At 42.8% G+C, this 13,747-nt stretch overlaps 1 protein-coding gene across 1 annotated transcript in view; it reads right to left on the bottom strand.

The window, feature by feature from the left end:
• LOC120415617 (transcriptional activator cubitus interruptus) overlaps positions 1-10,604 on the bottom strand; it is a 71,231-nt gene extending 60,627 nt beyond the window's left edge. Inside the window, exon 1 of the mRNA XM_039577216.2 lies at positions 9,807-10,604. Within this exon, the coding sequence (XP_039433150.1) occupies positions 9,807-10,105 (299 nt within the window). The 5' untranslated portion in view covers positions 10,106-10,604. The remainder of the gene's footprint in view (positions 1-9,806) is intronic.
• Between the last annotated feature and the right edge of the window lie 3,143 nt (positions 10,605-13,747).

The following is a 13,747-nucleotide window of genomic DNA, read 5'->3' as shown; positions in this document are numbered from 1 at the left end:
CGAGAGCAGAAGAAAAAAAAAGTGCCAAGCATTTGGCGAGATCTCACAAGATATGATTTCTTTTCTTGTGCCCGAAGGGCACACGTTCCCGCGACCACCCCCGGAACCACCGTCGTCCCTGGAAAGTGTCCAGCGATGGACCCCAGAGTACGTCATTTGCAAAAGCAGGGTAAACATGGAGAGAAAGAAGCAAAGAAAAACGCATAAAACTAAATTTAATGACTTAATTATCATTTTTCGAGTATGCGCGCGTCCCCGCGATCTACTTTACCGACCTGCGCCGTTGAGTGTCCTGCTGCGATTAATGGGTTCGAATCCCGCGTCCGAGAGATGCTTGCGTCTTCGCAGTCGTTTCTTGTAATCATTACGACGCGAATGATGGCTCAATTATTTTAATTGGAATTTTGAATTTAAATCAACCAGGGTTCGTGTAGTTGTTAAGGGGGGCTGATGCGGTGGAGAAATTACGCACACTCGAGAGACCCCGGCGCAAAAAAAAACCGGCTGCCATCCTGCCCGGTAAAGAAGATTGATGGAAAGGTTAATGACAATATAACCATGCGGAGTGTTTTTTCGCCTGTTTTCCGATCCTGTTTTATGTGTGTTTATGTGCGTCGAGGGGCCCACCGCCGCGTGTTTACAAGCACTTTTTGACAAGCCGAAAAAAATATGGCGACCGCGCGCGCAAGTGTCGGTAATTATTTTATTGGTAGCAGATTTTTTTTTCAGCGCGGTCGACCTTTATTGGGGTGGGCTTCGCCGGGTACAATAAAGTTGTTTCCGTTTTTGGGGGCAGCTTTATTGGTCCATCCCCCCACCTCCACGCTCAAACAGCCTCGCCAAAGGATGGAATTTATTTGACAGTTATCGATGCCGAACGCCTTTTTGAGGTGCCGAGGAACGTAAATTGCCGGATAATTTGCACCTTTCCTAGGGAGAGGCCATTCCTGGCATTGAACGTGGGGTCATAATTTACAGTAATTTGTTCAAGTTTGCCCGGGGTACCTTTCACCTTAAAGATACCTTGGTTAATAGTTTTCGCAACCATTCTTTTTGTCTTGATCGCTTCCAAAAGGCGTTTCCAGGGCTAAAGCATGAATAAATTGTATTAAAAAGGCATATTTTTTTGATGTCGAAAAGAAAAAAAAATGCGGATTCCACTGGAATCCCACCTTTTTCTAACGATCGTGATGCATATTTTAGATTTGGATTTTCCTCGGGATTACACTTTTGTTAAACATTTCGACTGTGTGTTATCCAAATACTTTCATAGAATTTTATTCCAAGATTAATGAATAAAAGGTAGGAATGTTAACTATCAATGAGAAATGAATTCCTCTACAATTATACTGTCGCCCAATTCCAGGCTCTGAAAGTCGGTCCTTTTGTCTTTTTACCGATCCCATAATTGCAGTGCCCGACACCCTTATTACCGCAGGTCACACTCATTAAGGGCAAAGATCTTCATATTCTCATTCGACCCTTAGCATGATGAACGCATGTGCGAGAACCCAACAAAAAACACAAAACACTCGCGGTGCGGAGTGTTCCGCGGGGAACCCAAACTTTGGGTGAGATTTATTGACATGTGAACTGTCAGCGCGAGTGATTTGTGAAAGGAAAACAACGCATCCGCACTGATGCTGGTCGGAAATTGGAGACGGCGCGCCAAGTGTGCAGGTAGAAATGGTGGTGCATTATCGCCGGAGAGAGATGGAGAGCGAAAAAAACGTGATAATTTCTCGATTTTCCTCAATGAAAGACGTCGTTTCCGATCATTGAGACGGTGGTATTGTGTTTTACCATCGAGCATGCACCAGCTCATCAAAACAATAACAATGAAATTTAATACCCCGAGCACTACGCTCCTAGCTTGTTTAAATTTAACCGTTTGGATACCAATGGTCTTAACCTATTCAGTATCAATATCAGAATTCTAAACGTCAAAATCACGCCAAGATCATTCAAATGGTAGGAATTCGCTTAAAAAAAATTTATAACGTATTTTTAAGATCGCTTTATTAATGTGGGAATATAAAAAAATCAACTTTGAAGTTGGTAAATTTCCTCTGGCCTTTGCAGGGCTAATCCGGACAGCTTGCACCAGACACACGCACTTGTTCGCCACATGATCGTCAGAGAATTCCTTCCCCCAGAGTCTCCTGCTGATGCTCGGGGTTCTCTTGTTGTTTTCTTGAATTTTCTCCCTTTATTATTGCTGCTATTATTGCCCAAAGTTCTATGCGCAGAAGGGAAGGGAGAAAGAAATCAAACACAATTTCTCGTGTTCCTTATTCATACCCCGGGTTCCTGGCCCTGAACGTCACGCTAGGAGTTTTTACGAGGAATTCTCACCCCGGGAGATGTTTGTTTTCCTTTTGACCTTCTGTTCCGTTGTGCTGTCGTCCTTCTCGTGACAGAAGAATTTCTGGTCCCCTCGGGCATCGAAGATGCTGCCGATCATAGCTGTGAAATTAACTAATCACACACGCACGTAACCTACAATCGTTGGTCCTTTCTCCGGCCGAGAATATTTGGGCGAAAGGTGGAAACCTGCTGCGCGGCTCCCAAGCTGATTAATGTTACGTGTTGACATCGATTAATAGTGCACCCAGAAGTACCTGCCCTTCGAACATAAAAAAAGTCTTTGACATTTGACACTACCGACGAATTTTGAGGGAACCTCTTTAGTTTCGCTCCATTTGAGGGGAAAATTCCCTTGTTGCGTCGAATTTCAGCCGAGTTTTCCACAGGCCGTTCTTCGTCAACTGTCAAAGGGAACGATTTTCCAAATTGGCCAAGTTGCTCAATACTAGGTAGGAAGACCAAAATGGCGGCCTAGATACCAATCGAGCAAGCTGTGAAATCCAACACTTGAAAAAGCGTTCACCTCTTTCACCATTCTGTTGCCGCGACGTTCTCCGGATGTAAACAAACAAATGTCAACGGGTGGGTTGACGCTCCTCAAATTTTCCTATGCCGTCAAGACAGACATTGTAGAGTGCGTGCGCGTGTCTCGCATTGTTTCCGCCTGTCTAACAGGAAATTTTCAGGTCGCCCCCGGCGGCCCGCTACTGATGGTGTTAAATTTAGCTAGTCGACAAACAGACATCAAGGTGGGAACCTTCTAACAGGGGGAATCAGTCTTGGCGTGACCTGCGTGTGAGACTTTGCTGACTGATTTTGCCTTTTGAGTCGTTTTCTGCTAATTGTTGCTTATTCATATCCAAGCTGGGAGCAATCTGTGAGCATTAAAATGTCACGGTTTATCGATAAAGGTGGGACTTATTTTTTAATCTATTGAGATTTCTTCCATTAATTGTGTCTAAAATATTCGATGACTTTCTATTATCAAGGTTAACAAAAAAAGGTGGGATACTTCACTCTTAAATTATTCAACAGTCCGAATAACCGTGGCAAACTCCTTCCAACGCAACTCGCGAGGCCTTTTGGTGCCAAAAGTTTCTTCTCCTTCGTAGCCAGTTTCGTTCCGGTCAACGGACTCTGCCGAAATTTCCACCGAAATCGTTATCCTGCGGCTGCGCAGCAAATCGGCTTAAAACGGTCCCACCCGTCACCGTCTGCGACGCTACACGCCCCGTTCGGAGTCCTTTAGAACCCGCAAAGTGTTGAGTGCGGTCTCTTCGGAGCTGCTTCTGCTCCTCTCCGGGGTGAAAGTATCGAATTTCCTCCCCGACCGGGCAACAGAACCGACTGCTCGGCGACCGTAAGTCATGCAGAACCTAACCTCGAAACAATGTGGCATCGCGCGCACCGACAAACCGCTTCGCTTATGGTCTCTGGGTGCCAACCAACCCAGAAGTGTGTAAACCACAAAGGCGAGTAATTAATTAATTTATGAATTACTCCGGCTGCCGGGTACAAAACGGTTCGCGCGGCTCCGCTACGCCACCGTCGCGGTGCTAAATTGTCCGTGAAAAGTGCTGGTCGCAGGCCAGAAAAATGCTGCTCAAATCTGCGGACCGCGGGGGTGCACGAGATTCCAAATGCGCGAAACGATTTGCTGACAGCTCTCCGTTAAATGATGGAGCCATAATGGTTGCACAGCGCCAATTAGCGGCGTTAGTGAGCTACGATTCCCACCTTTTTGCTAGATATCTTGATTTGTAACCATGTTTTTTTTTGCTGAGATAGACGGTCAATTAACGAAGATGCTTTCCAAGTTATCTAATGATAATAACAGCATTTTTATTTTTATTTTCCGTAATGAACATTTGCCCTGACTCAGAGGTGTGATCACGCTCACATCTTTTTGCAAGCATCTTGACACACATTTCGCCACCAATGTAAACACACATCGCGCTGTCAAACTTTGCTGCGATTTCGGTTGATTTGACCGGAAGTGTGTCAAAACTGAACCAAAAAATACACACCGGCCGTGTTTGGTTTTCCGACTTGTTTTGCTTGCCAACAGATGTTCACGCCCTGTTGTTGACGTTCACGGATCATCTTCCTCTCACAGAGACAAGAATAAGCAATCGAATCAATTAGGCTGGACAGCGCGCAGTGGCGCGGGGTGACGAAATTGAAGGATTTTCAAAAAGAGAAAGTGTGTGTGTGTGTGTGTCTGGTGAGAAAACAAAGTCGGTAATTAAAATGCGGTCCGCAGAAGTGACAGCTCGGGGTGAAAACAAAAACAACCAAAGGGCGTTGCAGACAGTTTCCTCTTTCACGTTCATATCCGAGAAAGAGCGCAAAGTTGGTTGGTGGAAGCAAATTTCGTTTCGACTGTTTTTATTCTGTTAATTAAGATTTAAAAGAACATGTTGATTTATGATAATATAAAACACACCGGAGGCGATGGCAGTTGTGGGGCAGGAAGAGCCCGAAATCCAGACTGCCATGGGCAGAGAGTCCGTGCCAGAAGCTAGCGCGTCGTACAAGCGCGAGCTCAAGTTTTGCCGCAGAGAACCGGGAAAGGTTTAATTTCATAATTCCAAGAAAAACAGCACATGAACTCTCGTGCCTTGGCGAACCCGTCTCCAGAATCTCAGGAGTCGTTGACGACGACGACGAGGCAAAGACGTCGTTGTTTTATGCTAATGTCATACCGATAGCTCCCCCCGCTCTTCGCCGTCACTGCGCAGTGCTGTCACATTGGGTTTTGTTTCACGGTTTCGACGGATAAGTAGTAGTAGGCCTTGCCCGGGGTTTACTCCTGGCTGCATCCGCGCGCGACTGGAGTAATTTATAGCTGGGAAGGGAAAATTCACACATCATAGCAGTCTGGGTCTGGAGCTGGGGAACCAGGGAGGTGGATTTATAGGGATCATAGCTCATAAACCTTTTCCCAAGCTCCAAGGTTCCCGATGGGAAAACTCGTGGCGAGGTCAATCACGCGCGCGAGGGGGACTCCAAAGCCGAGGTGACAGTTTGAGATTATCCGATCGAGATCTCTCTCTCTCTTTCTCTTCGGGTACGGAGACAGTTTTAGGTTAGAGGATTATGATGGAATAGTTTGGGGGGCAATTAACGAGCCGATTTATGGTGGGAACGGTAGTTAAACGTGACCTCAGGGCAATTCTAGCAGCCAGTATGGCTTCTTCGGTAATATTGACAGACTTCTCAGCGCATGCGAGGTTATCAAACTAGCGGTGGGATTGAATTGAAATCAACTTTGTTGAACCCAGTCTTTGGCAGTTTTTTGGTTAAGATTCTTTAATAAAAGGTGGGAACAAGAAAAACCCTGAATTTGCCCAAATTGCTTTAGTATTTAGCGGAAAATTGAGCTACAAAAGCCGGGAAGCAAATAAATCAATCAAATATTGATTACATGAATCATTAAATTTATAGCAAACTTTCGTACCTTGTAATTGCGCACATTTTCACAAGCAGATTCCCGCGCCAGAGTTGCACCTAATTGTTCCTAATTGTATCATTACCGCTTCGTTCATTTCCCTTTTCCCACCGGGTTAATTTCCGCAATCAGAAACCACATTCTGGCTCAATTATGAGGCTTCTTGCTCGCGCGTAAACCCATCAAAACCCGCTTTTGCAGCCCCGTTGGTTGTTGTTTTTTGCTGGCTGCCCCTCAATTTCGCCGTGCCATGTCGGGTGAAACTAATAAATTCATAATTGAATATCATTAAACGCATTTTAACACAAAAACCGAGTGCGTTTTTACGACCCGCCCGGCCAGAGTGCAGCAGTTGCAACCTGATGTACCGACGACTGCCGAGCAGCGTTTTTACGTTTTATGACAGTCGTTTCTTGGCTTTAATCATCATTTGCGGATTATTAGCTCCCCCTTGCGAAAAAAATAAAAATGAAAAATACACGACGCCGAAAAAAGGTATCCTCTCTTCCCAGCGTTCCCGAACGCGTTCAGTCCAGGCTCAACGTGTATTGTGAAAGGTGCGCACCACTAAACGTGTGCAACGAGCTCAATTTTTATATCTTTTGGAAAATTTACTATCGGATTGCGCTCGGGAAAGGATTCGGGGCACCGGCGATCCGATGCACGAGGGAAGAGGCAAAGTCATTGAGATCATAAAAACTGTCTATTTATTTATAAATACAGTGCAAGTCGCGAGAGCATTTGCTCTTCTTTTCCGGACTCTTAACCGGTGAAAGAGGCGAAATTTGTGGTGAATTTTTCATCAGGGCTGGTCAATATTTTACGACTGCTTTCAAGTCGTTCCCATCTTTTTTTATGAACCTTGGATTATGATTGGAGATTCGCGTTGATAAAAGTCACAAATAAATAAATACGTAATTCGCACAGTTCGGACTTTATTATCAGAAGCTTTCGTTGAGCTCTAATATGACTTGTTTGATTTGAGGTCGCTGAACTCGAAATTGATTTTGGAAACAAGATAATAAAATCCCACCTTTATATATTCATCTTAAAACTTCCTTATCACTGTACACATTTGTGAAATCATGAATGTAAAATCAAACAAAAAGCGCAATCGTAGTTACAATTTCATATTACAATTTCAAGATTTACAAATAAAAGGTGGGAAATATTAAGAAACAATCCAAATCATTCAATTCAGTCATTGACTTGTTTCGGCAAAACATCAGTGCAGTAATTAACCTAAGCTGAAATATATATGCTAATTTGACAGCTGTCTTCCAACAAGATTCCTCAATAAAAGGTGGGACCATTAAGCGTTCCGTGTTGCTCCGCATCCGATCGCGATCCAGAAAAGAGTTGGTGCCCCTGTAAAACCGCTCGCACATGTTTAATTAGATTTTATTATTGTTGCACTCGCGATGTCGTCGCCATCGACGGCCGCCGTTTGTTACCGCAGTCAATAACTGACAGTCGAACTCTCGACTAGCGTCGCGCCTTCCCGTGTTGCTCATCGTCAAGGGGGTTTTCGAGCTAGGAAGCCGAGGCAAACCTTTTCCTCTCGTTAGCTTTATTGTTATGAGCTGTTTGTGGCCGCATTCCTCAAACAAGTCAAATTTAGCAGCTCCAGAAGCGTTGAATACGAAGAGCGACGCCGAGCTGGTGGGTTCACAGATCAATTCGAGAATCTGTTAGTACACAATTCTTTTCGGGGTCGGACCGTCGGCCATGTAGGAAACGGGGACGATGAAATCTTGGAATATGTTTTGAAATTGAAATAAATGCGTTTGCGCAAGAGTCGTTGATGACTGGTAGTTGCTAAGACTTTGCGTAAACCGATGGAGGTATAGTTGTAGAATTGCATTTTCTTGCTTTTGCAATGAGTTTATGTCAGATGCCATAATGACAGATGAGGAGTTTTCAGTTACAACGTCCGCCAGTCTAAATTTTGACTGCATTGAACATTTTATCGTGACATTTTCGAGACATTGACAGGACAACGATCGGATAATAAACTTTTTTGATTACTTTCTGCCCCTGATCGCCTAAATGTCCCATACGCATTTTCATCGTTTTTGAGTTATTGGTGTAGTTTGGTTCAAAATCGTGTGCTCTTTCAAAAGAGCTACAACATGCAGTACTTTGTTCAAGAAATCAGGAGGTATGGGACAAATTTCAAATCTGGTGTTTTTTTTCGAAAAGGTCCAATTAACCAAATTTTCAGTTTTTGCTTTTTGGGTGTTTTTTAATACCCCTGACTCAAGGCGGTTTCAAAAACACCCAAAAAGCAAAAACTGGAAATTTGGTTTATTGGACCTTTTCAAAAAAAAACTCCAGATATGCGTTTTTCTCAGCTTGCTGTTTTTGCATATGGGACATGTATAGCTTACTTTAACACTGGAATGCCCAGCGCATGTCCAACATACACGGACGCCCAAGGCTCCAAAAAAGTTGGAACGGTAACTTCAACTCGCTGGTTCTCGGGCCTAACTCAACCAATCAAGATGATTCTTCTTTCCAGTGATTTGTTAGGTTGTCTAGATGATTCTGAGACTTTGCAGAACTTAATTTGATCAAATCTGAAATTTTTGCGATCAAAAACATCGTTCCACCTTTTTTAAAAAGACTGCCTCCGCGGAATTTTCGGCGAATTTTTTTTACACGCGAAAAAAAAGTTGGAACGATATTTTTGATCGCAAAAATTTCAGATTTGATCAAATTAAGTTCTGCAAAGTTTTAGAATCATCTAGACATCCTAACAAATCACTGGAAAGAAGAATCATCTTGATTGGTTGAGTTATGCCCGAGAACCAGAGAGTTGAAGTTACCGTTCCAACTTTTTTGGAGCCTTGGGCGTTGGAATGTTAAATGTTAATCATTGTACTTATTTAGAGATCAAAACCCTTAAAAATCCCATCTTTTATTGAGAAAACAATCTTGGTTTTAAAAGGAAAGGCAATCTGAAGTAGTAGGACATGATTAAAGTACATGAATTATGATACTGAAGATTTACAATGATTTATGATTTCCCACCTTTTATGTAAACCTTGAGCTTCCCTTCACAATTTGAAATTGTTACAACAATTACGTAAAAAAAATGATTTCACAAACATGTTCGAAATAAATGTGAATTTTGAAATCATTCATCCATTTTCTGGATAAATGTTCAAAGGTGGGACAGATTTTCAGTGGTTTTAGACAAATTGACAATTTGAAGTGGAGAGGCCAAGGGGCCAGACACTATTCTAAGTTTTTTAGAGTTTCATATAGCTACAAGTTTTAATAGTTTGTGCAGGGTTTTACAGGGAAAACGGTCGCAGAAAATGAATGTTTGTGTGCTATAAATTTTAAACCAAAGTTACGGAAGCATGTTTTCTCGCATTTCAATATTGAATATACCAAGTTTTTATCGTTAATAAATCAAATCGTCCTCTTTTAAAGCCTTTTTATTTCTACAGCAAATCGCTCAACATCACTTAAACTAGATTAAAAATAACCCACTCTCCTCAAATTTACGCTATAAAATCCCCTCCAAAAAGACTCCAAATTCATTCAGTCCAGCTCTTTGAATCTATTTAGAATCCAATCAAATTTTTTATGTCTCCGCGCGCCGTCGTCAATGACTATATCTAAATTGGAGGTACCTTTTTCTTTACAAGTCCGTCGAGATTGGCCCAAACGGTTCATCAACCCGACCGTCCTCTTCGTCACTTCGTCGGATCGTAAAAAAAATCGAGCAATCTGCGCGCAAGTTCCCGCGAGGGGTCAGCCAAAATCTACTCAACTCGCGTCGCTCTCAAGAGTGACGACGGCAAAGTGTGGTAGGCACTTTTTGCCGTCGTTAAATCTACGTTTTATGACGGGTTTTGTGTTAAGGGAAGGAGGAAAAAACGTGCGAAACACATGTTTTTTGCGCGCGTCCGACTTGCGCACCCCTCGGTAGTTGTTACACTCTAAAATGGTTTTATGACAGTGTCTTCAGACTTACCCATGGGACGTTGAATGGTGGTAGGACGGGGGTCCTGTTGGATCCCAAAGGCTGTACCGGCCATCGTGAGCCGACCGTTGGTCCACCGACGGAAGCTGTGAATGGAAGGCCACGAATGCCGACGGAAGCTGCAGCGGGCTGTATCCGGCGCCGGCTCCGTTCGCGGCGGCCGCAGCCGCAGCCAATCCGTGCGACGCAGCCAGCCCGGGATGGTGGTGAGCTGCCGCGGCCAGTGGATGGCCATGGTGATGGAACGGATGAACCTGCATGTGCTCGTGGAAAGTCTCTTTCTCCGGCATCGTGACAGTTGTAAACAAACGGCGTTACACACTCAAAATTAACCCGGCGGATCTTGATCGCAGCACCCTAAACCGTTCTCGGTTCTTCACTCATCCATCTTCATTTTGTTGGTTTTCCGAAGGTCCTTTTATCCTTAAAGAGACAGTGCAGTGGCCCTGCCGAGCGGTTATCGTTAAAATTCTCCCTCAAATATACGTACACGAACAGCAGGATCAGGTAATATATCCATTCATTTCTCGGAAAACGAAAAAAAATCCTCTCGTTTTCTTCTCTTCTTTTACTCCTTCGTGTTCCCAAAAGGTCACCAAAACTCTGCGTGCTGCGTACGCAATACGCTTCACTCAATCATTCACTCAACTCTGAACACAACGAAATTCACAACGAATCGCACTATTCAAACAATAGAAACCGAACTTTGACGTTCGACGAGAACGAATCGCGACGAAACGCACTTGCCGTCGGCACTTGCGCACGATCGCGCACACAGTAGGCGTTCTCTCTCGTCGTCCTCCGCGGAGCCAATCAAATCAATTAGTGCCAATCATGATCCAAGCTGGCGACGCGACGACAGGCTACTAATTGAACCACTTTGCGTACACTTCATCAGCGCCTGCTATACTATTGTTTACCACAATACAAACGAAACAAAAAAAAAATCGCACTGCTCGCGATCACGATCGACTCGGGAGCAAACAAACGAGGGACGGGAACGTGCTCTCGTTCGGGACTTCTCCGCACAGACTGTGAGAAGATCGCGCCGGAATCCGGCCAACAATTTTTGGTCAGAAGAAAGACCGCGCGCGGAGAGACGGAGAGAATGGTTTGAAAATTGAGCAGCAGCAGGGCCCGCGCTGCCATAATGAAGTGATCTTCTCCGGTGTGTGGCAGCACACGATCACGATCACCGTCGGTCGTGCAAGTTGCGGGAGGAGGACGAAAGGAGAGCGCAAGAGGATTGTGGCGGAGCACCATGCAGGATGGAGAATGGACAGAAGAGAGAAAGGAACACAGCGGAGAGAATCATGGCCGTGACGACGACAAGACAAGTGAGAGAGAGAGAATAAGAGAGCGGACCATGATGGAAGACGAAATTGGGTGTGAAGGAGAAATCCGAAGGATCAGGACAAGAGGATAAAGAAGAAGACACACACACACACGTCCGAGCGTGGAACGGACTGTTGTTTTTGGTGTGTAAGGAAGCGACACAGAATGCGCAGTGGACGCGACTGGTTTTTCGGTTCAGAATTGGAGGAAAAATCGTTTTTGTTTTGCTCATCGTTGTCGAGATTTGGGATCATTTGGATGCAAAGTGGTCGAAATCGGGCCTCGCACGATAGGCAGTGGTGAGCGCGCTGCGTAACAATGTTGGCCTTGTTGTAATTTATGGTGAGTCCATTGAACATGGTTTCGATTTTTTGTGTGTGTTTATTCGAAGAATCAGTTTAGATCGCAACTTTAAAAAAAGTATTGTCAAGGTTAAATATTCTTAACATATGTCAACACAGTATGAAGGACATTTACACAACAGACACGATTTAAAGAGTTGAGGTCAAGCTGATATCAATGACATCGCCATTTTTTTTTGATTCTCATTGTTTTGCTCTGCAAAAATAATCTTGTCATTGAGAATGGATCCAGCTATCTTTAATATTGGCGAAAAACAAACTACGTTAAAATCAAAAAATATATTTAAGTGGTTACATACATGTAAATCGACAAAAAAGTCAGAGGTTGGTGTGAGCACACACATAATATTATTTAAAATCTGTTTTCAGGGCATTCAAATATACATTTTCATCTATTATCAAAACAAATGTGAAAACATTTGGTTGTATCATTGCCGAGATATAGCTATTTGAAGTTAGCAGTTTCAAAAAACGGGTGCCACGATATCGCAACACTGCCTTAACCAAATCGGCTCAAAATTTTGGTGAAGACTCGTTAAACTGGTCCTGTGTGCATGACGAAGGCCGATTTTCAAAAAACTTATTTTTTAAAAAAGATAAAAATATTTTTGTAATTTTCATATAAAAAGTCGTTAGTTTTTGATTTTTGTATTTTTTTAAAAAGCAAAATTTAAAAATCGGGCTTCGTCATGCACACGGGTTTTGTCTTGATAGTCTTCACCCCAAATTTCAGCTAATTTGGTTCATCCCATCTTGAGATATCGTGGCACCCGTAAATCAACTCGGTGTTTCGAGAAAAACACTCAGAAAGTTTGACAGTCCGCTTTGCGCACGGCAAAATGTTGAGCTTAAAATCGTCTCTAACTCAGTTTAATCATGTCTTCATGAAAGTTTCAGGAGTGATTGAAAATCATCTTTTTAGTGGATTCAATAAATATTCTGTAATATGAAATTTTGTGATTTTCTGCATGTATGTAACCCCTTAAAGAAACAAAAAGCCAAAATCAAATCGCGTGGTTCTAAATAAACAGTTAACATTTAAAAAAAAACAACAAATATTATCAGGAAAATACACTCAAACCCCGGTGGTTGGTCACTTTTTCGTTTGACACCTTTTGTACCCCGTTGGTTTGATAAAGTCAAACTAAAAAGTGACGAACTGTCAGTTTCTACACGGCACTCACGCACACTATCAAAACAAAAGTTTGGTAGTGTGTGTGTGAACTCAGTGTCAAACTAAAAAGTGACCCCGTTCGTTTAACAACAGTTGATGTCAAACCATCGGGGTTTGAGTGTAGCACTTTTTCAATGATTTTATCCTGAGAGTACGCGAGAGATTTTCTTCATGATCATGTCTCGCATTTGCCAGTAAGAATAGTTCTTTGGATTGAAAAAGTTCTCCAATACAGTCCAGACTCTATTATCCGAAAGCCTCGGCAAAAAAAATAACAGTTCAAATTCTCGAAACGCGAAAAAAAAAACATTTTCGTTGTCTAATTTCTGATTATTGACATCGATTCAATGATTTGGAATTTTTAAATCCAAGAAGGCAGTAAAAATGGTGGGGATGAAATACTGAGAAAAAAAAAAATGGTTTTAATAAGCAATCAAAAATTCAAATTTGACTTTAAATGGTGTCCCAGAATTCGAATTTCTTGTAAAAAGAATGAAGATAACAAATGAACAAAAAATAAAGTTCTATATTTTTGTTAAACATGGATTTCATTCATCTTGAGCAGCCATGCGCACCGGGTGTCTATTTATGGGGTTACCAAAAATAAGGGGGCGCATAATAGGACGAAGGCGGCCCTATTTTTAGACCACGTTTTCCACTTTTTCTCCATCGAAACCGACTGCTTTATCGACTTCATTTTGCTGGGCGAGATAGGACGCCGTCTATTTTTAGACGATGATTCAGCACATTTCCACTTTTGCACTTTAAAAAACCAGATGGCAGCACGATGTAACGCCCTTTTCATTATATCTTGGCGATGACGATACTGAAGCGTTTACCGAAATCAACTTCAAAAATGTCGAGTTGTGTAATCGATGCTTCGGATAGTCGAGTCTGGACTGTAGTTTATATTTTTTTATATTAATATAACTCTGCTAACTCACATTACCCAATCAGAAATACATTATCATCCAGTTGTTTTCACCATTTAAACCACGGTTCAATCCCATAGTGACCTGCAAACGGCAAATCTTTCCATCTTTCTCGATCACATCCGATCG

Source organism: Culex pipiens, chromosome 1, assembly GCF_016801865.2.
Source record: "Culex pipiens pallens isolate TS chromosome 1, TS_CPP_V2, whole genome shotgun sequence".
Lineage (NCBI taxonomy): Eukaryota > Metazoa > Arthropoda > Insecta > Diptera > Culicidae > Culex > Culex pipiens.
The sequence above is the reverse complement of the archived record's forward strand: the minus strand, read 5'-3'. Positions and strand labels throughout refer to the sequence as shown.